Below are 27,855 nucleotides of genomic sequence, written 5' to 3' on the forward strand. Positions count from 1 at the left end.
GAACCTGTGCAATCCTCCTGTCTTAGCCTCACAAGTGTGCGCCACCATGCCCAGCTAACAATATTTTTTATTTTAAGACAGGATCTCAATATGTTGCCTAAATTGGTCTTAAATTTAAGGACTTGAGAGATCTTCCTGGCCAGGCATGAGGGTGCATGCTTGTAATCCCAGTACCTGGGAAGCTAAGACAGGAGGATCGCAGTACAGCCACAGCTTGTACTAAGACTCTCATCAACCTAGTGAGACTCTTGTTTCAAAATTAAAAAAATAAGCTGGGCGTGGTGGTGCACGCTTGTAATCCCAGCATTTGGGAGGCTGAGATCGGAGGATCACAGTTCACGGACAGCCTCAGCTACTTAGTGAGGCTCTCCGCAACTCAGTGAGACCCTACTTCAAAATAAAGAATAAAAAATTGGGCAGGGGGTGTATCTCGGAGGTCAAATGCCTCTGGGTTCCATCCCCAGACCCCCCCCCAAAAAAAAATTAAAAAATAAAAAGGGCTGGGGTTCCAGTTCAGAAGTAGAATGCCCCTAGGTTCAATCTCTACCAATCTACCAACACACACATACACACACATCCAGCCTCTGAATCCCAAATACCTGGGACATAGAGGTGTGTACCCAGATTGCTAGAGCATCTCATGCTGGCCTTGAGCCAAAGTTCAGTCAGGGGGCCCGCAAGAGCCTAAGCCCCCCATGAAACATGAATAGCATCTCCTTCTTCAAAAAATTATTTTAAGATGATTTGGATCAATATGTGTAATTGGAATCTTATGTATAAGCATTATCAACTAAAATAGGTGTGCGATGGCTTGTGAGAGACTCCGTCAGCAAAGAATGTTTTCCCAAGGACAAAGTCTGGGCCAAAAGATTAAGTTCAAACTGACCTTAGTTTGACCCAACATATAAGACTAGGTTCAAGCTGACCTTGTGATATAAGACAAAGCTGACTTTCTATGATTCATTAAATGTCTGGCACCCTGCCCTGAGGTCTGTTAAAGAATCTTTTTTCTCTTTGAACTTGGCTGCTTAATGTGAATATGGTTTTTTCTGTCCTGCATGAAAGAAAGTATAAAAGTTGTTATAAGTTCTGAATAAACAGAGTAGACTGCAGCTGGTCTTCCGTGTGTCAGCGTCTCTCTCACGACCTCGACTCTTCTCTCACCAACACACAAACCCCGACTCTTACTAGGGCTGGACCCCGGCACCAGATTAAGATGGATATTTTAATATTTACTCGCCTGAATGTTAATGTCTGCCCACAGAAGTAGGTTGGAGCGCTGGAGTAGAGAACACCTGAGGATTCAGAATCATTCCGCAATGCTATATTTCTTCGGCTGCTCAGACTGTATCCCTCAAAGCCAGTTGTCCACTCTTTTAAAAGCAAAGATATTAATAATTATTAGAATCCTTTCTTTTAAAAATTTTTTTGTTGGTGCATTGTAGTCATACATGCTAGTGGGGTACAAGATGGTGGAGGCATACATGCACACATCACCCAGTTGGCCCTTACCCAATTCCTTTCAAGGTAACTTCAATACAGACACATTAAATAGAACTTAGAAATGAAGTTCATAGGGGTTATGACTGAGTTTAAAAAAATAAAGTATTGGGCCGGGCGTGGTGGCGCACGCTTGTAATCCTCTCGCTTGGGAGGCGGAGACAGGAGGATCGCGCAGGTTCGAAGCCAGCCGCGCGCACTGGCTTAGGAGACCCTGCTTCTAAATAAAAATATAAAATAGGTCTGGGAGTGTAGCCCGGAGGTAGAAGGGCTTCCAGGAACCCCAGTACCACAAAAATAAATAAATAAATAAATAAATAAATAAATAAATAAATAAATAAATAAAGTATTTAATAATGGAGTATCATGGTCAGTCCCACAAATTACAAAAACATCTTATTATATTCTTGTGCAATTTTGGCATGGAAAATCAAGTAAGTGTTATCTCCTATCTAATAAAGTCATGATTCAGTTTAATTGTTTGAGCTTATAACAACCTAATTTTTTTTGTACTAGGTATTAAATCCAGAGGCATTTGAACTCTAAGCCATACCCCTTGACCTTTTTATTTTTATTCTAGAACAGGTTGATGAGTGTTTCACTGTGCTGAGGCTGTCCTGAAACCTGCAATCTTCCTTTCTCAGCCTCCCAAGAACTGAGATTACAGGCATGCACTATCATGCCTGGCTTACAACTTGATTAAGAACTAATTAAGGAGCCGGGTGTGATGACGCACACTTGTAATCCCAGCATTTGGGAGCTGAGATAGGAGGATTGCAAGGTTTGCGGACAGTCTCAGCTACTTAGTGAGGACCTTTGCAACTCAGTGAGGCCCTTTTTCAAAATAAAGAATAAAAAATAGGGCTGGGGGTGTAGCTTGGAGGTAGAATGCCCCTGGGTTCAATCCTCAGCACCACACACACACAATAAAAACTAATTATACTGGTGTGGTAGCACATTCCTGTAATTTTAGTTCTTGGGAAGCTGAGGCAGGAGAATCTCAGGTTCCAGGCTAACCCTGCCACTTAGTGAAGGCCTTAGTGAGACTCTTTTGCAAAATGAAAAACGAACTGGGTGTGGTGGTACACACCTGTAATCCCTGTACTTGGGAGGCTGAGACAGGAGGATCGCAGGTTCCAGGAAAGCCTCAACAAGTGGTGAATCTCATCAACCTAGTGAGACCCTGTTTCAAAATAAAAGTAAAAATAGGGCTGGGAACTGGGCATGGTGGCGCACACTTGTAATCCCAGTGCTTGGGAGGCTGAGCCAGGAGGATCGCACAGGTTTAAAGCTAGCCTCAGATACTTAGTGAGGCTCTCAGCAACTTAGTGAGACCCTATTTCCAAATAAAGTATGAAAAAGGTCTGGGAGTATAGCCCAGAGGTAGAAAATCCCCTGGGTTCCACCCCTAGTACAAAAAAAAATTATATATATATATATATATATGCCTGGAAGTGTACCTTGGAGGAAGAATGCCCCTGGGCTTAACCCCCAGTACCCCCCACACACACACACAGTAAATAAATAAAATAGGGCTGAGGGTGAAGCTCAGAGGTAGAATGCTCCTGGGTTCAATCCCAGTTCACATGCCCCTGGGTTCAATCCCAGCACACACACATCAAAAACAACAACAAAAACTACAATAACAACAACAAAAATATGTTTACCATGTGTGAGGCTAAGTTCAATCCAGACTATCACATTAAAAAATGAAAAATTTAGCCAGGCAAGGTGGCACATGCTTGTAATCCCAGCATTTGGGAAGCTGAGACAGAAGGATCATGATTTGTGGACAACCTCAGCTACTTAGTGAAGCTCTTTGCAACTCAGTGAGACCCTCTTTCAAAATAAAGAATAAAATAGAGTTGAAGGTGTTGCTTGGAGGTAGAATGCCCCTGGGTTCCATCCCTAGTACTGCAAAAAAAAAAAAAAAAAAAAAAGCCGGGTGTGGTGGCGCATGCTTGTAATCCCAGCATTTGTGAGGCTGAGACAGAAGGATCTTGGTTCGTGGACAATCTCAGCTACTTAATGAGGCCCTTTGCAACTCAGTGAGACCCTGTTTCAAAATAAAGAATAAAAAAGTAGGGCTGTGGGTATAGATCAGAGGCAGAATGCCTCTGGGTTCCATCCCCAGTACCGAAAAAAAAAAAAGAAAGAAAAATTTGCCAGGCATAGTAGTGCATGCTTGTAATCGCAGTGCTTGGGAGGCTGAGACAGGATTGTGCAGAGTTGAAGTCAGCCTCAACTACTTAGTGAGATTCTCAGCCATGTAGTGAGACCCTGTTTCCAAATAAAAAATTAAAAAATGTTTGGAAGTATAACGCAGAGGTAGAAAGCCCCTGGGTTCCATTTCCGTACAAAAAAAAAAAAAAAAAAAGAAAAAAGAAAAATTCTGCCAGGCATCACAGGACAAGCACTTATTCCTAGCTACTTCGGAAGCTAAGGCAGAAGGATTACAATCCTGGGTAATTTAGCAGCATCTTGACTAAAAATAAATAAATAAATAAATAAATAAATAAATAAATAAATAAATAAATAAATAAGAGAGCTGTGGGTGTAGCTCAGTGGTAGAGAACATACCTAACATGAGTGAGGTCCTAGGTTTAATCCTCAGAACCACAAAAATAAATAAATGAGTAATAAAGAGCCAATCATGGTGGCACAATCTTGTAATCCCAGCTCTTGGAAGGCTGAGACAAGAGGAATGCAGGTTCCAGGAAGCTTCAGCAAGTAGTGAGATACTCATCAACTTAGCAAGGTCCTGTTTCCAAATATAAAATAAAGCAAGGCTGAGAGGCACCTGTAGATAGAATGCCTTTGGGCTCCATTCTCAGTATCACAAAAATAAGCAAACAAATAAATATTTTAAAAAATAAAACAAGCTGGGGTATAGCTCAGCTAGAATGCCTCTGGGTTTAATAATCAATACCAAAGAAAGAAAACAAGCAAATAAAAAAGGAAATACCTCTGCCCAGATATTTATTGAAAATTCAGTGTCTATAGAATATTTTCAATCTCTGATTTCAGGTGATGCTAAGAATCTGTCTACCATTATTTTTCGACTTCAATGATAAGAGGTGATAAAATAAATTTTACATTAAACAATTACTCTATCAATTCTGAATGTATCCTTAGGAAAAAGATGATCAATGCTTGCTCTCACCATAGCATACAAGTGTTCCTATACATAGTTAACCTTCAGAAGTGAGAAAGTTAGCAGCATACCATGAGGCACCAATGTGGAATGACCTATCTGGGGGACGCTCCAAGGACTCCACTCCTGTCGGCCATCTCCTCGAGCGCAGACTCTGAACTGGTAATCAACATTGGGATCTATGTGCAATACTATAAATTCAGTTTCAGAACCTACATAAACATCTTCGAAATGATTTGAAGTACACTTGCGAAACTGAAGCCTGTAGTCTTGGGCTGTAAAGTCGTCATCCACCTAAGGAGAAAGGCATTAAGTTAGGTATAAACCAGAAAATGAATGGGGACATTTTGAACCAAGAACTTAGGTCCATGTGCTGAATATAGGCTACTCTGGTGAAGGCTATGAGAAATATACCATCACTACTTCCTTTCTTTTCCTTACTAACCTATGTGTTTAATACATCCCTGTCAGATATAAGAAGTTCTGTTTCCTGCTGGATGTGGCAGCACGTGCTGGCAATACCAGTCCTTGAGAAACTGAGACAGGAGAATCACAGTTTTGAGACCAGCTACAGAAACAGCAAGATTCTGCTTCCAAATAAAAAATAAGCCAGACATAGTGGTACATGCTTGTAATCCCAGTACTTGGGAGGTTGACACAGGAAGACTGCAGGTACTTACTGAGGACCTCTACAATTTAGCAAGACCCTATTTCAAAATAAAGAATAAAATATAGGGCTGGGCATGTAGCTCAGAGGTAGGATGCCCTCAGGCTCAATCACCAGTACTGCAAAAATAAATAAATATATATATACATACACACACACACACACACACACACACACACACACACACACTAGACATAATGGAACACGCTTGTAATCCCTGCATTTGGGAGGCTGAGACAGGAGGATAACGGTTCACGGACAGCCTCAATACCTCAGTGAGGCCCTTTGCAACTAAGTGAGACCCTGTTTCAAAATAAAAAATAAAAAAATAGGGCTGAGGTATAGTTCAGAGGTAGAATGCCCCTGGGTTCCAGTCCCAGGACTGCAAAACAAAACAAAACAAAACAAAACATACACACATACATACATGCATAAATAAATAAAAAAATAAGCTGCACATGGTGGCCCATGCTTGTAACCCCAGTACTTAGAAGGATGAGACAGGAGGAAAAAAGGCTCAAGGCCAGCCTCAACAACATTTTCTTTTAGTGGTACTAGGGATTAAACCTTGGGGCATATTTTTTAAAATAAAACCTTATTTTTTATTCTATTCTTTTTTTCCTTTCCTTTTTGTTCTTACTTTCTTTTTTTTCTTTTCTTTTTTTTTTTTTTTTTGGTGTGTGTGTGGCACTGAGGGTGGAACCCACGGACATTCCATCTAACGAGCTATACCCCCAGCTCTAATTTTTATTCTTTACTTTGAAAACAGGATCTCAATGTGTTGCAAAGAGCCTAAGTAGCTGAGGCTGTCTGCGAAATGAAATCCTCCTGTCTCAGCCTCCCAAATGCTGGGATTACAAGTGTGCACCACCATGCCCAGTTTTTATTCTTTATTTTGAAACAGTGTCTCACTAAATTGCAGAAGGCCTAACTAAGTAACTGAGGCTGGCCTTGAACCTGCAATCATCCTGTCTCAGCCTCCCAAGATTACAAGCATGCGCCTCCATGCTCAGCTTCAGCCTCAGCAACTTAACGATGCTCCAATCAACCCAGCAAGATCCTGTTCCTAAATAAAAAATAAAATTGGGCTGGGGGAGCTGGGTGTGGTGGCACACATTGTAATCCCAGCATTTGGGAGGCTGAGACCGGAGGATAGCGGTTCGCAGACAGCCTCAGCTACTTAGTGAGGCCCTCTGCAACTCGGTGAGACCCGGTTTCAAAATAAAGAATAAAATATAGGGCAGGGGCTGTAGCTTGGAGGTAAAATACCCCAAGACCTGCAAAAAAAAAAAAAAAAAAGAGAGAGCGAGCGATGGGTGTGGTGGTGCACGCTTGTAATCCCCGCGTTTGGGAGGCGGAGACAGGAGGACTGCAGGTTCGCAGCCAGGCTCAGCTACTTAGTGAGGCCCTCTACAACTCAGTGGGACTCTTTCAAAATAAAAAATACAAACAGGGCGTGGTGGTGCACACCTGTAATCCCCGAGTTTAGGAGGCGGAGACAGGAGGATCTCTCAGGTTCAAAGCCGGCCTCGCTGGCTTAAGAGACCCTGTTTCCAAGTAAAAATATAAAAAAATAGGTCTGGGAGTGTAGCCTAGAGGTAGAAGGGCTTCCAGGAATCCCAGTACCACCAATAATAATAATAATAATAATAATAATAATAATAATAATAATAAACAAATATGATTGAGGGTGTAGCTCGGAGTAGAATGCCCCTGGGTTCCATCCTCAGTACCAAAAAAAAAAAAAAAATTAAAAATAGACCTGGGGCCAGACGTGGTGGCGCATGCTTGTAATCCCAACATTTGGGGAAAAATTTTGTTTAAGAAAGGATTGTGGTTCAGACAGCTACTTAGTGAGGCCCTCCGCAACTTAGTGAGACCCTGTTTCAAAATAAAGAATTAAAAATAGGGCAGGGGGCATAGTTCGAAGGTCAAATGCCCCTGGGTTCCATCCCCAGACCCGCAAATAAATAAATAAATAAATAAATAAATAAATAAATAAATAAAAAGAAAGTCACTTTCAGAAGCTAATACTCACCTCTGAATGATATATTTATCAAAAGCCAAAGACACTATAGCTAATTTGGACATGGTTTCTACTTAAAATACGGTAATTCATTCACATAAAATGATTTAATATACAAATATCTGGGCAATGCTCAAACTATAATAACTACTTCAGAAATCTTATTTTTCATTTTTATTTATTTATTTATTTTATAATTGTTATTATTTTGGCAGTACTGGGGATGGAACTCAGGGGCATTCTACCTCTGAGCTACACCTCCAGCCCTATTTTTTATTCTTGATTTTGAAACAGGGTCTCGCTGAGTTGCAAAGAGCTTCACTAAGTAGCTGAGGCTGTCTGCGAACCACTATCCTCTGGTCTCAGCCTCCTGAATGCTGGGATTTCAAGTGTGCACCACCACGCTCGGCTCCAGAAATCTTATTTTAGAGATTCTATGTTGAACTGAAAACATTATTTAATATTTACTATCATCTTGCGGTGGCTTTAGTCTCTTTCTTTTGGAACTATGGATTAAACAGTTATCCTACCCCCAAGTTATATCCCTAGCCCTTTTCACTTTTTATTTTTTTTAATTTTTTTTTGGTACTGGGGATGGAACCTAGAGGCATTCTACCTCTGAGTTGCACCCCTGGTCAAAAATCTGCGATCCTCCTCTCTCAGCCTCCCAAGTACTGGGATTACAAGCATGCTCTGGGGATGTAGTTCCGTGATACAGCACTTCCCAGCAAGAATGAAGCCCTGAGTTCCATCCTCAGCAACTGCACACAAAAAAAGTAACTTCAAAACTGTTTATTTCAAACTATAAGCTACCTCCTTTCATGCTCCCAGTGACTTTAGTTGTAAAGGAAACTGGAATTTGGTTTGGGAGGAAAAGAAAAGATTCAAAGGTAGTTAATGAGCCGGGCGTGGTGGCACACGTTTGTAATCCCAGCGCTTGGAAGGCTGAGACAGGAGGATCGCACAGATTCGAAGCCAGCCTCAGCTACATAGTGAGGCTCTCGGCAACTTAATGAGACCTTGTTTCCAAATAGTCCGGAGGTAGAAAAGCCCCCGGGTTCCATCCCCAGTACCACCAAAAAAATAGGTAGTTAATAAATCTCAATTCCATAATGTTGAAGTCACTTCTGCAACTCCGAATTACATACCTTACACCATCGTACTATGATGCCTCCAGGTTTCTCTATTAGTTCTTCTATCTGTACTGGTGGGCGAGATGCTACTGTTCCATGCTTAAAAATGTGGTCTTTCACGATGTTAAGAATCGAATCATCCAACTGAGCAGATAAACAAGGCACATCCACGAGTAAGGGCACTTCTGGTAAGCTGAAAAACCACAGGAATCGTTTTTTGTTTTTTGTTTTTTGCGGTACCGGGGACGGAACTCAGGGGCAATGTACCTTCGAGCTACACTCCCAGCCCCAGTTTTTAGTCCTTTTTTTTTTTTTTTTTTTTTGGTACTGGGGATGGAACCCAGGGACATTTTACCTCTGAGCTACACCCCCAGCCCTATTTTTTATTCTTGATTTTGAAACAGGGTCTCACTGAGTTGTAAAGGGCCTCACTAAGTAGCTGAGGCTGTCCTTGAAGCGAGATCCTCCTGTGTCAGCCTCCCAAATGCTGGGATTAAAAGAAAGAATAAAAAATAGGGCTGGGTGTATAGCTCAGAAGTAGAATGCCCCTGGGTTCCATCTCCAGTACCAAATATAAGTAAATAGCCAGACTTGGTGGCGCATGCTTATAATACCCACGGCGCTTGGGAGGCGGAGACAAGAGGATTGCGAAGGTTCGAAGCCAGTCTTGCTGGCTTAAGAGACCCTGTTTCCAAATAAATAAATAAAAAATTATAAAAATAGGTCTGGGAGTGGAACCCAGAGGTAGAAAGGTTTCCAGGAACCCCAGCACCACCAAAAAACTAAAAAAAAAAAATAATAAAATAAAAAATAATAATAATAATAATAATAGTAAATAAATAAAATATAAAGCCAGGCATGGTGGCTCACACTTGTAATCCAGGCTTTCGGGAGGCTAAGACAGGAGGATCCAGGTTCACAAATAGCCTCAGTTATTTAATTAGGCCCTTTGCCCTGGTTCAATCATCAGTTACAAAAATAAATAAATAAAAAATCCTCAGTGTCTCACATCTATGAAAGACCCTGACTGGGAATATAGGCATGTGCCATAGCGCCTAGCTTCTATCTCCATCAGAATCTTTAACAGCAAGCCGGGCGCGGTGGCGCACGCTTGCAATCCCCGTGCTTGGGAGGCGGAGACAGAAAGATCACACAGGTTCAAAGCCAGCCTTGCTGGCTTAAGAGACCCTGTTCCCAAATAAAAAATATAAAAATAGGTCTGGGAGTGTAGCCCAGAGGTAGAAGAGTTCCATTCCCAGTACCACCCAAAAAAAAAAAAAAAAAAAAAGAATCTTTAACAGCAAGGAGTAAAAATGATGCATAGTTTCAATGCATAACAGTAAATCCAATGAGGTATGGCATGTCTGTAATCCCAGTGTTGGGGAGACTGAAGCAGGAAGATGACAAGTTCAGTGTCAGACTGGGAAGCATACTGAGACCTGGAGAAAGAAATGGAATGAAAGGGAAGAAAAGGAAAGGGAGGGAGGGAGGATGGACAGAGGAGAGGGAGGAAGAAAGGGAGTGGAAGGGTAGGGCAAGGGGTGTAGTTCAGTGCTAGGACTTGCTTATTAGCATGTGTGAGGTCCTAGATACAATCCACAGTCAGACACACACACACACAAACACATACACCACAATCCAGTCAGACACACACACACACACACACACACACACACACACACACACACGGCAAACCTGTTACCTGTCCAATTGAATGTGTGAGGCCTTTTTGGTAAAGCTCCACAGTTTTTCCTTCTGTTCTTCTATGCCACCAAGAATGGCGATCTCACCTACAATCAAGAGTAAGAGTGAAAAAATGAGCACATTGTAAAGCAATCAACACAACTAGTGTGTACACGGGGCTCCAGTTTTCTTGCAAACAATTAATAAGCAATGTAGCAATAAAATTCCCAAAAGAAAAAAAGTAGAAACTAAGAAGTTACTCATGACAGGCGTGGCGGTGCATGCTTCTAATCCCAGCATACAGAAAGCTGAGAGGGACTGTGGTTCACAGACAGTCTCAGCTAATGAGTGAAGCCCATTGCAACTCAGTAAGACCCTGTTTCAAAATAAAGAATAAAAAATAGGACTGAGGGTGAAGCTCAGAGGTAGAATGGCCCTGCGTTCAATTCCCAGTAACACACACACCAAAAAAGAAAAAAAAGAAAAAAAAGAAAAGAAAAGAAAAGAAAGAAAAAAGAAAAAAATGGATGAGAAAAGAAAACAAAAATGCCCGGCATGGTGGCACATACTTGTAATCCCAATACATGGGAGACTGAGATAGGAGGATCACAGGTTCATGGCCAGCCTCAGCTACTTAGTGAGACCCTATTTCAAAAAATATGGCTGGGGGTGTAGCTTGAAGACAGAATGCCCCTGGGTTCTATCCCGAGTACCACAAAAGGAAAAAAAAAAGTGATAGTGGTTCGGTAAGCCCAAGAAGAAAAGGGGTACACAGTGGCAACATTTTCCAAAGATAAAAAGCTTCTATTCTATAAAACCAAATTTGGTTTGGTAGCCAATTTTATACAAAGCAGCCCAGGGACTGTTTGTTCCCATAATGCCTATAGATTTTTTTGTTGTTGTTGTTCTTTTTTTTTTTTTTTTCCTTTCGTGGTGAGGCTTGAGCCCAAGGGCAACCTCTGAACTATACCCCCAGTTTTGTTTTGTTTTTTTGAAACAGGACCCTGTAAGTTCCTGAGGTTCTTAAATTGCTGAGGCTGGCCTCGAATCTCTGATCCTCTTGACTCAACCTGTTAAGTACTGGGATTACAAGTGTGCACCACCATGCCAGGTTCCTCCTACAGAATCTTTATCAATTCATCCAGGCGTGGTAGCACACGCTTGTAATCCCCGTGCTTGGGAGGCTGAGACAGGAGGATTGCACAGGTTCGAAGCCAGCCTCAGCTACTTAGTGAGGCTCTCAGCAACTTAGTGAGACCCTGTTTCCAAATAAAATATAAAATAGGTCTGGGAGTATAGCCCAGAAGTAGAAATCCTCTGGGTTCCACCCCTAGTACCACAAAAAAAAAAAAAAAAAGAATATTTATCAATTCAAATAGGAACAAAATACTACCCTGACAGGAAAAATAGGATACAAGGTCTTAAAAAGCCAATGATGTCGTCAGATTTCCCAAAAAAAAATCATAGATCAGATCAAAAGTCACACAACAGAGCTGGCCATGATGGCGCAGGCTTGTAATCCCAGCATTTGGGAGGCTGAGACAGGAGGATCGTGGTTCCTGGAGAGCCTCAGATACTTAGTGAGGCCCTTTGCGATTCAGTGAGACCTTGTTTCAAAATAAGGAATAAAAAATAGGGCTGGGGGTATAGCCCAGAGGTAAAATGTCCCTGGGCTCCATCCCCAGTACCCCCTCCAAAATAAAAGAAACAGGGTCTCATTAGGTTGCTGAGTGCCTTGCTAAATTGCCAAGGCTGGCTTCAAGCCTGCAATTCTCCTATATTAGCATTCCAAGTACTGGGATTACCAGTATGTACCACCACACCCAGCTTTTTATTTATTATTCTTTTTTATTTGTTTTATTTTATTTTATTTTTTTTTTTGCAGTAATGGGGATGGAACCCAGGAGCATTCTACCTCTGAGCTATACCCTTGCCCTAGTTTTTTTTAATTCTTTATTTTGAAACAGGGTCTCAATGAGTTGCAAAGGGCCTAAGTATCTGAGGCTGTTTGTGAATGGCGTTCCTCCCGTCTCAGCCTCCCAAATGCTTGATTAACAAGCATGTACCAAACGCCTGGCTATTATTTTTTATTTCTTATTTTTTTGTGTGTGTGGAACTGGGGATTAAACCCAGAGGCATTCTACCTCTGCCACACCCTCAGCCCTATTTGTGTGTGTGTGTGTGTGTGTGTGTGTGTGTGTGTGTGTGTGTGTGTTACTGGGGATGAAAGACAGGGGCTTTCTACCTCCAGGCTACACTCTCAGAATTATTTTTATATTTTATCTGGAAACAGGGTCTCACTAATTTGCTAAGAAACTAAGTAGCTAAGGCTGGCTTTGAACCTGTGATCTTCCTGTCTCAGCCTCCCAAGTACTGGGATTACAAACCTGTGCCACCACTCTCAGCTATTATTTATTTATTTATTTATTTATTTATTTATTTATTTATTTTATATTTTTGGTGGTACTAGAGGTGGAACCCAGAGGCTTTCTACCTTGGGGCTATACTCCCAGACCTATTTTATATTTTATTTGGAAACAGGGTCTCACTAAATTGCTGACAGCCTCACTAAGTAGCTGATGCTGGCTTTGAACCTGTGCAATCCTCCTATCTCAGCCTCCCAAGCACAGGGATTACAAGCGTGCGCCACCACGCCCGGCTATAGCTATTCTCTATTTTGAAACAGGGTCTAAATTGTGGAGAATCTCACTAAACAGTTGAGGCTGGCTTTGAACCTGTGATCTTCCTGTCTCAGTCTCTCAAGTACTGGGATTACAATCCTGCACCACCATGCCCAGCTTATTTTTTATTTTGAAACAGAGTTTCACTAAGTTTTTGAGGGCCTCTCTGAATTGCTGAAGATGTCCTCAAATCTGAGATACTGCCAGGCATAGTGGTGCATGCATTTGGGAGGCTGAGACTGGAGGATCATGGTTTGCACAGCCTCAGCTACTTAGTGAGGCCCTTTGCAACTCAGTCAGACCCGGTTTCAAAATAAAAAATAAAAAAATAGGGCTGGGGGTGCAGCTCGGAGGTAGAAATGCCCCTGGGTTCCATCCCCACTACCACAAAAAATAATAATAATAAATAAACAATAAATCAAATACTAGTATAATAGAACCAACCATTTAAGACAATTCATTTACTCCTTTTTTTTTTTTTTTTCTGGTTCAGTACTGGGGACTGAACTGGGGGATGCTCTACCATTGAGCTACATCCCCATCCCTTTTTATTTTGTAGTTTGAGACAGGATTTCCATAAGTTTCCTAGATGGGCCTCAAACTTCCCATTCTCCTGCTTCAGCCTCCTGAGTCACTGGGATTACAGACATGTGCCACCATGCCTGGATACAGCCCTTTTTATTTCATTCATTCATTCATTCATTCATTCATTTTTGCGATACTGGGGATAGAACCCAGGGGCATTCTACCTCCAAGCTACACCCCCAGCCTATTTTTTATTCTTTATTTGGAAACAGGGTCTCACTGAGTTGCATAGGGCCTAAGTAGTAGTTGAGGCTGTCCTAGAACTGAGATCCTCCCATCTCAGCCTTCCAAATGCTGGGATTACAAGCGTGCACCATCATGCCCAGCTTTATTTATTTATTTATTTATTATTTTGTTGGTGGTACTGGGGTTCCTGGAAGCCTTCTACCTCTGGGCTACACTCCCAGACCTTTTTTTTTTTATTTTTAAATTTGGAAACAGGGTCTCTTAAGCCAGCAAGGCTGGCTCCGAACCAGCGCGATCCTCCTGTCTCCGCCTCCCAAGCGTGGGGATTACAAGCGTGTGCCACCACGCCCAGCTTTATTTTTTATTTTGAGAAAGTCTGGTTAAGTTGTCAAGGCTGGCCTCAAAGCTGTGAGCCTACTGCTTCAACCTCAGGAGTAGCTTGGATTACAGGCATGTGTCACTGCACCCAGCTCTGTTTTGTAAGTGGTTCTAATCAATACTTCATTTTACTTACCCTAAGATACCTCATGTACCTCATGTATATCTGTCATCCTATAAAAACTGTCAACAAGGACTAATCCCATCCACAGCACACACAGGAAGCCTACTATTACCAGAGAAATCAAATATCAATCTGAATGCACTGTATTTAATAGGATTCCTGGAATCTCACCTTCTTGAACCAAGTCGTCTGCAGTGTTAACTCCATGTTCTATGAGCTTCTGGCAGTCATTCAGTGGTTTAATTGTTTCTTGTTCAATGGTGTCCACCTCTTGCAAAAGAATCACTAACCGCTCATCTAGGAGTTTCCCCAAGGTTCCTTTCAAGTCATTAAAATGCTGTTTGAGTACATCCCTTGTTTGTGATGCACTCTCTTTGATCTGAAAGAACATAATAATTCCAAATCAGAATCTCTAAGAAGTTGTTTAATCACAGTCCCCATTCATAAGTAAAATATCTCCAATTAATTAAAACAAATTTTTTTTTTGGTACTGGGGATTTTTTGATGGTACTGGGGTTCCTGGAAACTCTTCTACCTCCGGACTACACTCCCAGACACCTATCTTTTATATTTTTATTTGGAAACAGGGTCTCTTAAGCCAGCGAGGCTGGCTTCGAACCTGCACGATCCTCCTGTCTCCGTCTCCCAAGCGTGGGGATTACAAGCGTGCACCACCATGCCCGGCTTGGCACTGGGGATTAAACCCCAGGAGCATTCTACCTCCAAGCTACTCCTCCAACACATTTATTTATTTATTTATTTATTTATTTATTTATTTGGGCCGTGTGTGTGTGTGTGTGTGTGTGTGTGTGTGTGTGTATTTTACTGAGACTGGAACTTGGTGTCATTCTACCGCTAAGCTATATCCCTAGTCTTTTGTGTGTGTGTGTGTGTGGTGCTAGGGATTGAGCCCAGGAGCATTCTACCTCCAAGCTACACCCCTAGCCCAATTTTTTGCCCTTCTATTTTGAAACAGGGTCCCACTGAGTTGCAAAAGATCTCACTGAGTAGTTGAGGCTTTTTTTTTTATAGTTGAGCCCTATTTTTTATTCTTTATTTTGAAACAGGGTCTAAGTTATGGAGACCTAAGTAGCTGAAGGTTGGCTATGAACCACGCTGTCTGGCCTTTTATTTTTATTTATTTTTTATTTTTTATTTTTTTGGTGATACTGGGGTTTCTGGAAATCCTTCTACCTCCAGGTTATACTCCCAGACCTATTTTTATATTTTTTTTAAATTTGGAAACAGGGTCTCTTAAGCCAGCGCGGCTGGCCTCGAACCTGCGCGATCCTCCTGTCTCAGCCTCCCAAATGCGGGGATTACAAGCATGCACCACCACGCCTGGCCTTCTATTTTTATTTTGAAACAGTCTCAATAAGTTGATTCTCAGAGAGTCTCACTGTTTGCTGAGGATATCCTGGAATCTGTGATCCTCCTGTCTCAGTCTTCCAGGTACTTGGATTTGTACAACTAGAATAAACCAGGCACTGAGTTCAATTTCCAGCACCAGGAAAGAAAAAAAAGTCAGACACATACTGACTTGGTTGCATACAACATTTTCTATTTACTACCCTCTTTTGCTAACCTTCTTTTAGAAAGAGAGTTTGAAATATAACAAAATATAGACAAAGAGTCAGGCACAGTGGCATACACCTGTAACTCCAATGCTTGAGAAACTGAGACAAGAAAATCACAGGTTCAAGACCAGCCTCTACAATTTAACAAGGCCCTCAGCAACTTGTCCAGGCTCTGTTTCAAAATGAAAAAGTAAAGCTGGGCATGGTAGTACATGCTTGTAATCCCAGTACTTGGGAGGCTGAAACAGGAGGATCTCAGGTTCTAAGCCAACCTCAACAACTTAGGCCCTCCACAACTTAGTAAGACCCTTTTTCCATATAAGAAATAAAATCAGGCTAAGAATTCAGCTGATTAGTAGAATGCCTCTTGGATTAACTCCCCGTACCACAAAATAAAAATAAAAAATAAATAGCTGGGCGTGGTGGCACACACTTGTAATCCCCGCGCTTGGGAGGCAGAGACAGGAGGATCACGCAGGTTCGAAGCCAGCCTCTCTGGCTTAAGAGACCCTGTTTCCAAATAAAAAATATAAAATAAGTATGGGAGTGTGGCCAGGGTTCCATCCCCAGTACCACAAAAAAAAAAAAAAAGAAAATATAAATAAAAATAAAAGCCAGGTGTAGTGGCACAGGCTTGCAATCCCAGCATTTGGGAGGCTGACACAGGAGGATTGTGGTTCCCAGCCAGCCTCAGCTACTTAGCGAGGCCCTTTGCAACTCAGTGAGACCCTGTTTCAGAAAAGAAAAGACTAGCTGGGTATGGTGGCGCACGCTTGTAATTCCAGCATTCAGGAGGCTGAGACCGGAGGATCACAGTTCATAGACGACTCAGCTACTTAGTGAGGCCCTCCGCAACTTAATGAGACCCTCTTTCAAAATAAAGCATAAAAAATAGGGAAGGGGGTATAGCTCAGAGGTTGGATACACCTGGGTTCCATCTCCATACCCCTCAAAAAAAAACAAAAAAAAAGAAAGAAATGAAAAGACTAAAAAGGGGGCTAGGTGTGTAACTCAGAGGTATAATGCCCCTGGGTTCCATCATCAGTAGGAGAGAGAGAGAGAGAGAGAGAGAGAGAGAGAGAGAGAGAGAGAGAGAGAGAAAGAGAGAAAGAGAAAGAAAGAGAAGTTCATTTTCATTTGCTGGGCAGCTCATGAGAACAATTTTCTCTCCTTTTTACGTTCATGTAATAACAGTATTTGTGGAGTAAGTATAAGAAACTTCCCAGCCGGGCATGGTGGCACACACTTGTAATCCCAGCATTTGGGAGGCTGAAACAGGAAGATCGTGGTTTGCAGACAGCCTCAGCTACTTAGTGAGGCCCTTTGCAACTCAGTGAGACCCTGTTTCAAAATAAAGAATAAAAAATAGAGCTGGGGGGGATGTCAGAAGTAGAATGTCCATAGGTTTCATCCCCAGTACCTCAAAAAGGAGGAGGAGGAAGAAGAGGAGAAGGAGGAGGAGGAGGAGGAGGAAGAGGAAGAGGAGGAGGAGGAGACTTTCTTATTTTAGAAAAAGAAAGAAAGAAAGAAAAACAGGCATGGTGGTGCACATTTGTAATCCAAGCATTTGGGAGGCAGAGAATGGAGGTTCAGGGTTCACACTCAGCCTCAGCTACTTAGCAAGGTACTTTGCAACTCAGTGAGACTCTGTTTCAAAAAATAAAAAAGGTCTAAAAAATGGGGTTGTAGCTTGTAGATGCAATGCCCCTGGGTTCCATCCCCAGTAACGCAAAAGAAAGAAAAGAAAGAAAGAAAGAAAGAAAGAAAGAAAGAAAGAAAGAAAGAAAGAGCCTAATATAAGTTAAACTGTTAGCAAATCTAGTTTTTTTTTAACTTTTTAGTTCCTATAGAACTTGTATGAAATAAATCCAAATCAAAGAAGAAGGGAGGAAAGAAAAAGGAAAGAACAGAGGGAGAAAAATAACGGAGGGAAGAATGGACAATAAATCTAAAATATACTTAATTTTGTATATCATCCAACTCTGGGATCCTTGAGAAGCAGGCCCCAACCTAGCATCTGGCAAATGAATACTTGGGAGGCTGAAATACAATCCCAAGTTTGAAACCAGGCTCAGCAACTTAGTGAGACCATTTTTATTTATATTTATTTATTTATTTATTTATTTATTTATTTATTTATTTTGTTCTTTTTGGAAGGTCTGGGGATGGAACCCAGGGGCATTCGACCTTCAAGCTACACCTTCTGCCCTATTTTTATTCTTTATTTTTGAAACACGATCTCACTAAGTTGCACAGCACCTAAGTAGTTGAGGCTGTCGCAAGCCGTGATCCTCCAGTCTCAGTCTGTGGAATGCTGGATTACAAGCGTGCGCTACCACACCAGCAGTGAGACCATTTTTTGATAAAAAAAAAAAATAATAGCCAGGTGTGGTGGTGCAGGCCTATAATCCCTGTACTTGAGAGGCTGAAACAGAAGAATTACAGATTTGAGGAAAGCCTCAGCAAGTAGTGAGATTCTAATCAACCTAGTGAGACCCTGTTTCCAAATAAGAAATAAAATCAGGCTGAGGATGTAGCTTGAAGGTAGAATACCTCTGGGTTCGATCTTTGTGTACCACACAAAAATAAATAAATAAACAAAATATAAATAAATAGCTGGATGTGATGGTGTACACTTGTAATCCCACTATTTGGGAGGCTGAAATAGGAGGACCATAGGTTCAATACTAGCCTCAGAAACTTAGTGAGGCCTTCCACAACTTACTAAGACTTTTTTTTTTTTTTTTTTCCCCTGTACTGAGGATTGAACCCAGGGGCATTCTACCTTGGAGCTAAACCTCCAGCCCTATTTATTTTATTTTAGTACAGGGGATTAACCTAGAGGCATTCTACCTCCAAGCTCTGCACCCAGCCCGATTTTATTTATTTGTAAACAGGATCTCACTAGGGTTTTAGTGTCTCACTGTGTTGTGAAGGCTGGCTTTGAACTTGCGATTCTCCTGTCTTAGCTTCCCAAGTGCTGGAATTACAAGCGTGCACCACCACATCCAGCTCCCGTTTCTTTTTTTCTTTTTTCTTTTTTTTTTTTTTTTTTTTTGTGGTACTAGAGATGGAACCCAGGGGCAATCTACCTCCTAGCTAAAGCCCCAGTCCTATTTTTATTCTTTATTTTGAAACAGGGTCTCACTGAGTTGCAAAGGGCCTAAGTAGTTGAGGCTGCCCACGAACCATGATCCTCCTGTCTCAGACTCTCAAGTGCTGGGATTACAAACCTGTGCCACCATGCCCAGCTTTTATTCTTTATTTTGAAACAGGGTCTCACTAAGTTGTGGAGGGCCTAAGTAGCTGAGGCTGGCCGTAAAACCGAGATCCTGTCTCATCACGCCTGACAAGACTTTTAAAATAAAATAGGGCTGGGGTGAAGCTCAGAGATGGAATGCCCCTGGGTTCAATATTCAGTACCACAAAGAAAAGAACCAAGGATGTGATAGTGCATACCTGTAATCCAAGCAATTGGGAAGCTGAGACAGGAGGATCACTGGGTGAGGACAGCCTCAGCAATCTGGTGAGGGTCTTAGCAAATTAGTGAGACCCTATTTCCAAAAAAATAAAAAATAAAATAGGGCTGGGGTATAGCTCAGTGGTAGAATACCCCTGGGTTCAATCCCCAGTACCCCCCCCAAAAAAAAGAACCAGGAAGAAAATGCCTGATGATTTTTGCAGATCACTTGCGATACTGCTAGGAATGCAGAACTTCTAGACAGAAGTACTAAATTAGAACCTATATATTGGACGAGGTGATTTGTATGCACAAATAAAAATATCATCAGAACACTGCGATACATTTCAAACCTCCGCCACCAAGAGAAAATTCTGCAGATGTTTAGCATTACACCAAGGTACTGTCTCACACTTTAACGGATACAACACATACAGGAAGTGTACTGGTTAGGTAAAGTCAATTTCCTCTTTAGAAAGAATTCAAAAGCTCTTTCAGCTCTTGTAGACCCTGACTGTGTTTTGTTTTTGTTTCAGAACTTCAGAAAAAAAGGAAGTATATGAATACAAAACAGCAAGAGAACTATGGGAGAGAAAATCCATTTCTAAACCCACCTTCTATCCTCTCACTGTAAATCTGGTCCCTTTTCTTCACAGAATTCCAACCACGGAGCTGGCATAGAGCTGGGCAGAGAGACACCTGACTGCACAATTAGCTACTGGGGAGACAGGCATGAGGATTACAAGTATGAGGATTGCCTGGGCAATTTAGTAAGACCCTGTCTCAAAATGGAAAACGAAAAGCCAGGCATGTACAAATAAAATAGAAAATAGGTCTGGGAGTATAGCCCGGAGGTAGAAAGCCTCTGGGTTCCACCCCAGTACCACAAAAAATAAATAAATAAATAATAAATAAATAAATTAAATAAATAAATAATAAACTGGAATTACCTTAGCTACTTAGTGAGGTCCTTTGTAACTTTGTGAAACACTGTTTCAAAATAAAGAATAAAAACTAGAGCTGGGGGTGTAGCTGGGAGGTAGAATGTCCCTGGGTTCCATCCTCAGTGCCACAATAAATAAATAAATAAATAAATAAATAATAAATAAATAAATAATAAAGCCGGTCTTGGTGGCACATGTGTATAATCCCAGCATTTGGGAGGCTGACACTAGAGGATCTAGGTTTGCAGCCAGCCCCAGCTACATATTGAGGTCCTCAGCAATTTAATGAGACACTGTTTCAAAATAAGGAATAAAAAATAGAACTAGGGGATGTAGCTCTGAGGTAGAATGCCCCTGAGTTTGACCCCCAGTACTTCAAAAATAAAAAAATAAATAATAATACAGATGGAGAGGTAGAAAGCTCTGGGTTAATCCCTAGTACCAAATATATATATAAAACACCAGGTATGGTGGCACTCATTTGTAATCCCAGCATTCAGGAGGCTGAAACAGGAGGATTGCAGTTCGTGGGCAGTTTCTGCTACTTAGGCCCTTTGAACTCAGTGACACCCAGTTTCAAAATAAAAGAATAAAAAATAGGGCTAGGGCTGTAGCTAGGAGGTAGAATACCCCCGGGTTCCATCTCCAGTACCACAAAAAAAAAAATTTTAATATATATATACATGTATATTTAAATATATAACAGGGCTGGAGGTATGGCTCAGAGGTAGAATGCCTCTAGGTTCAATCCTCAACACAAAAAATAATATACCCAAGTGTGGTAGTGCATGTTTGAAATCCCAGTACTTGGGAGGCTGAGATAGGAGGATCACAGGTCTAATAACAGCTTCAGCAATTTAGTGAGGCCCTCCACATCTTAGTGAGACCTTGTTTCTAAAGAGAAATAAAATAAGGCTGGGGGTATATCTCAGAGGTAGAATGCCCAAGTTCAAACCCTAGTACCAACAAATATATAAATAAATAAAAATAACAATAAAAAAGAACTAAGTTTCTAAACGGCTTTACCAAAAAACTAGTTTAAAATTAAGAGTAGCCAGGCGTGGTGGCGCACACTTGTAATCCCCGCGCTTGGGAGGCAGAGACAGGAGGATCGCGCAGGTTCGAAGACAGCCGCGCGCGCTGGCTTATGAGACCCTGTTTCCAAATAAAAAAGTATAAAAAATAGGTCTGGGAGTGTAGCCCGGAGGTAGAAGGGCTTCCAGGAACTCCAGTACTACCAAAAAAAAAATAAAAAAATAAAAAATAAAATAAAATAAAATTAAGAGTAATCTCAGTACTTGAGAGGCTGAGACAGGAGGACTGCAGGTTCATGGCTAACCTCAGCAACTTAGGCCCTTTAAAACTTAGTAAGAGCCAGGCGTGGTGGCGCACACTTGTAATCCCCGTGCTTGGGAGGCGGACACAGGAGGATCACGCAGGTTTGAAGCCAGCCATGCTGGCTTAAAAGACCCTATTTCCAAATTTTAAAAAAAAGTATAAATAGGTCTGGGAGGGTAGCCCAGAGGTAGAAGGGTTTCCAGGAACCCCAGTAACACCAAAACAAAAACAAAACAAAAAAAACTTAGTGAAACCCTGTTTCAAAATAAAGAATAGGGTCAGAGGTGTTGCTGGGAGGTGAATGCCCCTGAGTTCAATCACCAGTACCACATAATAAATAAATAAATAAATAAATAAATAAATAAACAAATAAATAAAATAGAAACTGGTTTTAAAACTATTAGCTAACAAGATCATAATGATCGGCCAGGTGTGGTGGTGCATGCTTATAATCCCAGCATTTGGGAGGCTGAGACAGGAGGGCTGCAGTTCACAGACAGCCTCAGTTATTTAGTGAGGCCTTTGCAACTTAGTGAGACCCTATTTCAAAATAAAGAATAAAAAATAGGGCTGGGGCCAAGTGTGGGGGCACACACTTGTAATCCCAGCATTTGGAAGGCTGACACAGGAAGATGGTGGTTTGCAGACAGCCTCTGCTACTTAGTTGAGGCCCTTAGCAACTCAGTGAGACCCTGTTTCAAAATAAAGAATAAAAAATAGGGCTGGAAGTGTGGCTCTGAGGTAGAAGGCCCCTGGGTTCCATCCTCAGCACAACACAAACAAATAAACAAGGGAAAAAGAGAGGAAGGAAGGGGAAAAGGGCGAGAGCCCATGGGAGAGTAGGGAAGGAGGAGAGAAAGAGGATGACTGGTGTTGAGGTTCAGCGTTCCAACAGGGTCCGGCTAAAAGAAGGATACAACTATACAAGTAAACATTGTCTTGGACACCCCAGCCTCAGCTGCCATCTGATTACAAGCACAAGTGTGCTGCCAAGTAAATCCAAGTAAATCCTAACCCAGCCCCAGCCTCAAAAACTGCAAGCAGATAAAAGGTTGCTTTTTGTTTGTTTTTTGTGGTGCTGGGGATGGAACCCAGAGGCTTTCTACCTTCAGGCTACCTATTTTTTTTCTACCAGCCCTATTTTCTATTTTATTTGGAAACAGGGTCTCATTAAGTTGCTGTGAGCCTCACTAAGTAGCTGAGGCTGGCTTTGAACCTGCGCAATCCTCCTGTTTCAGCTTCCCAAGTACGGGATTACAAGCCTGTGCCACCATGCCTGGCTCTAAAGGGTTGCATTTTGAACTGTCAAGCTTTGGCATAGTTCGTTCTTTCTTTCATTTCTTTCTTTCTTTCTTCCCCTCTCCCTCTCCCCCCACCTTTATTTTGCAGACCTGGGAATTGAACCCAGGGGAACGGTACCTCTGAGCTACATCCTCAGCCCCTTTTAATTTGGTGGTGCTGCGCAATAGAATCAAGGGGCATTTTACCTCTGAGCTACACCCCAGCCCTATTTATTCTTTTTTTTTTTCGGGTCTGGAGATGGAACCCAGGGGCATTCGACCTCCAAGCTACACCCCCTGTCCTATTTTTTATTCTTTGTTTTTTGTTTTTGTTGTTGTTGTTGTTGTTGTTTTGCGGGCCTGGGGGTGGAACTCAGGGGCATTTGACCTCCGAGCTACACCTCCTGCCCTATTTTTATTCTTTATTTTGAAACCGGGTCTCACTGAGTTGCAGAGGGCCTCACTAAGTAACTGAGGCTGTCCACGAACCGCGATCCTCAGGTCTCAGCCTCCCGAATGCTGAGATTACAAGCATCCACGCCCAGCTTTTTATTCTTTATTTTGAAACAGGGTCTCACTAAGTTGCAGAGGGCCTCACTAAGTAGCTGAGGCTGTCTATGAACTGCGATCCTCCAGTCTCGGCCTCCTGAATGCTGGGATTATAAGCATGCACCACCACACCCAGCTTTTATTCTTTATTTTGAAACAGGGCCTCACTAAGTAGATGAGGGTGGTGGTGAAACTGTGATCCTCCTATCTCAGCCTCCCAAGTACTGTGATACAAGTATGGGCCACCATGCCCAGCATTTTTTGTTTTTGGTACTAGGGATTGAACTCAGGTATTTTACCTCTCAGCTATACCCCTGCCCCATTATCACCATCTTCCTCATCCTCATCCTCATCACTACTTGTGTGTGTGGTACTGGAATTTAAACTCAGAGGTGTTCTTCCTCTGAGCTATACCCCCAGCTCTATTTTATTTATTTATTTATTTTATTTTGTGGGTCTGGGCATGGAGCCAAGGGGTATTAGACCTTCAAGCTACACCCCCTGCACTATCTTTTATTCTTTATTTTGAAACAAAGTCTCAATAAGTTGCAGAGGCCATCACTAAGTAGTTGAGGATGTCCATGAGTTGTGATCCTCCTGTCTCAGCCTCTTGAATGCTGGGATTACAAGCGTGCACCACTACGATCAGATTCTATTTTATTTTTGAAATAGGGTCTCAGTAGGAGAGGTTAGGCCGGTGCCAGGGCCACTGGCCGGCATCGGAGCCTTCTGTGAGGCAAGGCCGCTATTGAGGCCTCTCAGGCCGGGATCGGAGCCTGCCAAGGGGTTAGGCCGGTGCTGGGGCCAGCGAGGCCGGGATTGGAGCCTGCCGTGAGGCAAGGCAGGTGCAGGGGCCTCCGAGGCCGGGATCAGAGCCTGCCAAGGGGTTAGGCCGGTGCATGGGCCAGTGAGGCCGGGATTGGAGCCTGCCGAGGGGTTAGGCCGATGCAGGGCCATCGGCTAACATCGGAGCCTGCTGTGAGGAAGGCCAGAGCTGGGGCCTCTGAGGCCGGGATCGGAGCCAGCTGAGGGGTTAGGCCAGTGTCGGGGCCAGTGAGGCCAGAACCGGGGCCTCCCATGAGGCAAGGCCACTGCTTGAACCAGCGAGGTCTGGATCAGTCCACCGGGTAGCCAGGCCACAACTGGGGCCGTCAAGAGTGGGATCGGTATTTGCAACATGGCACGCACAGAGAAATATCGCAGAAAATTAAAACCAGATGCTTCCCTTAATCAGCAATAACTAGGAGGAAAGGGGCAACAGGAAGAGGTTGAGCTATAGAAAGGGCCCTATAGTGAAGCAATTAAGGTGACCAATCAGAGGGCATGGAATAGGGGAGGATGGAGCCTCTTTAAAAAGCAGGAGGTACATAAACATATGTATCAAAGTTAATCACCAAACAAGCATGGGATTGAGGGAGGGGGAGGGAATGGGATGGGGACTGGATGAGGGCTAATTGGATGATGTGTGCTTGTATATCCTCTCAAGTCTTATATTCCAATGTGATGTATGATTACAATGCACCAATAAAAATAAATTTTAAAAAAGAATTAAAAAATATATTTAGTAGATATTTATTTAAAAAAAGAAATAGGGTCTCAGTAAGTTGTGGGGGGCCTAAGTTCCTGTGATCCTCTTGCCACAGCCTCCTCAGTGCTGGGATAACAAGTAGGTACCACCACACCTGGTCTTTATTTTATTATTATTGGTGTGTGTGTGTCTTGCTGTAGATTGAACCTAAGGGTATTCTATGTCTGAGCTACATCCCCATCCCTACATTTTTTTTTGGGGGGGGCAGGTCTGGGGATGGAACCCAGGGGCATTCGACCTCCAAGCTACATCCCCTGCCCTATTTTTTATTCTTTATTTTGAAACAGGGTCTCACTAAGTTGTGAAGGGCCTCACTAAGTAGCTGAGGCTGTCCGCGAACCATGATCCTCCAGTCTCAGCCTCCCGAATGCTGGGATTACAAGCGTGCGCCACCATGCCCAGCTCCTACATATTCTTTTTAAACAGAGTCATGCTAAGTTGCTAACAGCCTCACTACATTACTGAAGCTGACTTCATGCCTGCAATCCTCTTGTCTCAGCCTTCCAAGTACTGGGATTACAATTGTGTGCCACCACCCCTAGCAGCCACAATATTCTTTTTTTTTTTTTTTTTTTTTTTTTTTTTTCTGGTCGTACTGGGGTTCCTGGAAGCCCTTCTACCTCCGGGCTCCACTCCCAGACCTATTTCATAATTTTTTTTTTTTTTTGAAACAGGGTCTCTTAAGCCAGCTGCGCTTCAAACCTGCGGGATCCTCCTGTCTCCGCCTTCCAAGCGCGGGGATTACAAGCGTGCGCCACCACACCTGGCTCACAATATTCTTAAAAACACTCCTTCAACATTTGTTGAGGTCCAGTTCATACCAGGAACCGAGGTGATAAAGAAAAATAAAGCATGATCCCGACCTTATAAAGCTCTCATTCTGGTAATGAGAGCTATATGCCCAAGTAACTAAAAAAAAAAAAAAAAGTATTAAGTTCTTATATAAGTTGAACAGCCACAAACTGCCATCAGAGCTCAAAAAGGGCATTCCACTGGAAAAGAGCAGGAGTCGTTTTAGAGTACGCTGCCAGTTGGAGAAGCAGGAAATGCCACCTTGACTAACAATATTTAGTGATTTTATTATTATGACTAATACCAATGGAGAATATCCCACGTTCCAGGCTTTGTGATAAGCATTTAAAATCTCTCTCTCTCTCATCCTCACTCTCTCTCTTTGTGTGTGTGTGTGTGTGTGTGTGTGTGTGTGTGTGTGTGTGTTTACTGGGATTCAACCTAGGAGCATTCTACCTCTGAGCTACACCTCCAGCAGTTTAAATTTTTTGTTTGGAAACAAGATCTTACAAGGCTGCTGAGAGCTTTACTATGTTGTTGAGGCTGTCCTTGAACTTGCAGTCTTTCTCAGTCTCCCAAGTACTGGGGTTACAGGCATGTGCCACCACACTTGGCTATAAGTCTCTTTTTTCTTATTTTTTGAAACAGGGTCTCACTGAGTTGCAAAGAGCCTAAGTAGTAGCTGAGGCTGTCCATGAACCGCGATCCTTCCTGTCTTAGCCTCCCAAATTCTGGGATTATAAGCATGCGCCACCACACCCAGCTCCCCCCCCCCCTTTTTTTTTTTTTTTTTGGCAGGACTGAGGATGGAACCCAGGAGCATTCTATCTCTGAGCTACACCGTCAGCCCGATTTTTTATTCTTAATTTTGAAACAGGGTCTCACTGAGTTGCAAAGGGCCTCATTAATTAGTAGCTGAGGCTGGCCGCAAACCCAGATCCTCCTGTCTCAGCCTCCCAAATGCTGGGATTACAAGCATGCGCCACCATACCCGGCTTTTATTCTTTATTTTGAAACAGAGTCTCACTAAGTTTCAGATGGCCTCACAAAGTAGCTGAGGCTGGCCATGAACCCGGATCCTCCTATCTCAGCCTTCAAGTACTGGGATTACATGTGCCACCATGCCCAGCTTATATTTCTCTCTTTTTTTTTTTTCAGTACCGGAGAGGGAAACCAGGGGCATTGTACCTCTGAGCTACACCCCCAAACCCATTTTTTAGTCTTTTTATTTTGAAACAGGGTCTCATTGAGCTGCAAAGGAACTCCTCGCTAAGTAGCTGAGGTTGTCCACGAACTGTGATCCTCTGGTCTCAGCCTCCAGAATGCTAGGATTACAAGCATGCGCCACCACACTCAGCTTTATATTTCTCATTTTAATTCTCACATTGCTGGGATAAAGTAAGCACTATCCTTATCCTTATTTTACAGATAAGGAAACTAAAAATCAAGAAAATTAATTGTAGCCTGGCATGGTGGTGCCCTCTTGTAATCCCAGCATTTGGGAGGCTGAGGCAGTAGGATCACAGTTCGCGGACAGCCTCAGCTGCTACTTAGTGAGGCCCTTTGTAACTCAATGAGACCCTATTTCAAAAAAATAAAGAATAAAAAAAAATAGGGCTGGGGTGTAGCTCAGAGGTAGAGGTAGAATGCCCCTGGGTTCTACCCCCAGTACCAAAAAAAAAAAAAAAAAAAGAAAAAGAAAAAAGAAAAAAGAAAAGAAAAAGAAAAAAAGAAAAAAGAAAAGAAATTTGTGGAATGGGGTGTTACTAGGGGACTGAATCCTAGGGTGTTACACCTGAACTACACCCCCAGCTCTATTTTATTTTGAAACAGAGTTTCACTAAGTTGCTGAGGCTAGTCTGAGCCTGTGATCTTTCTTTCTGAGCTTCCCAAGTACTGGAATTAAAGGCATTCACCAATGTTCCTGGCAGATTACAATTTACTAGATTACAGCTAGGCATGGCCACACCTGTAATCCCAGTATTTTGGAGGCTGAGACAGGTGGATCACAGTTTCCAGGTCAATCTAAGAAACTTGGTGAGACCCTTAGCAACCTAGTGAGACCCTGTTTCAGGGAAAAAAAAAAAAGTCTTGGTGTCTCTTGGAAGTAGAATTTCCCTGGATTCCACTCATAGTACCACAATAAGTTAACTAATTAAAATAAAGTAAAGCGGGGTGTGGTGGCGCATGCTTGTAATCTCAGCTTTCAG

The 27,855-nt window shown here is 42.4% G+C and overlaps 1 protein-coding gene across 1 annotated transcript in view; it reads right to left on the reverse strand.

Moving 5' to 3' along the window:
• CRLF3 (cytokine receptor like factor 3) overlaps nucleotides 1-27,855 on the reverse strand; it is a gene marked incomplete at both ends in the record, with an annotated part of 50,126 nt that overhangs the window by 9,430 nt on the left and 12,841 nt on the right. The window contains 5 exons of the mRNA XM_080713194.1: nucleotides 1,241-1,373; nucleotides 4,726-4,948; nucleotides 8,496-8,673; nucleotides 10,183-10,270; nucleotides 14,289-14,496. Coding sequence (XP_080569320.1) covers nucleotides 1,241-1,373; nucleotides 4,726-4,948; nucleotides 8,496-8,673; nucleotides 10,183-10,270; nucleotides 14,289-14,496 — 830 coding nt within the window. The remainder of the gene's footprint in view (nucleotides 1-1,240; nucleotides 1,374-4,725; nucleotides 4,949-8,495; nucleotides 8,674-10,182; nucleotides 10,271-14,288; nucleotides 14,497-27,855) is intronic.

This window comes from Muscardinus avellanarius, assembly GCF_963383645.1.
Source record: "Muscardinus avellanarius genome assembly, chromosome: 16".
Classification (NCBI taxonomy): domain Eukaryota; kingdom Metazoa; phylum Chordata; class Mammalia; order Rodentia; family Gliridae; genus Muscardinus; species Muscardinus avellanarius.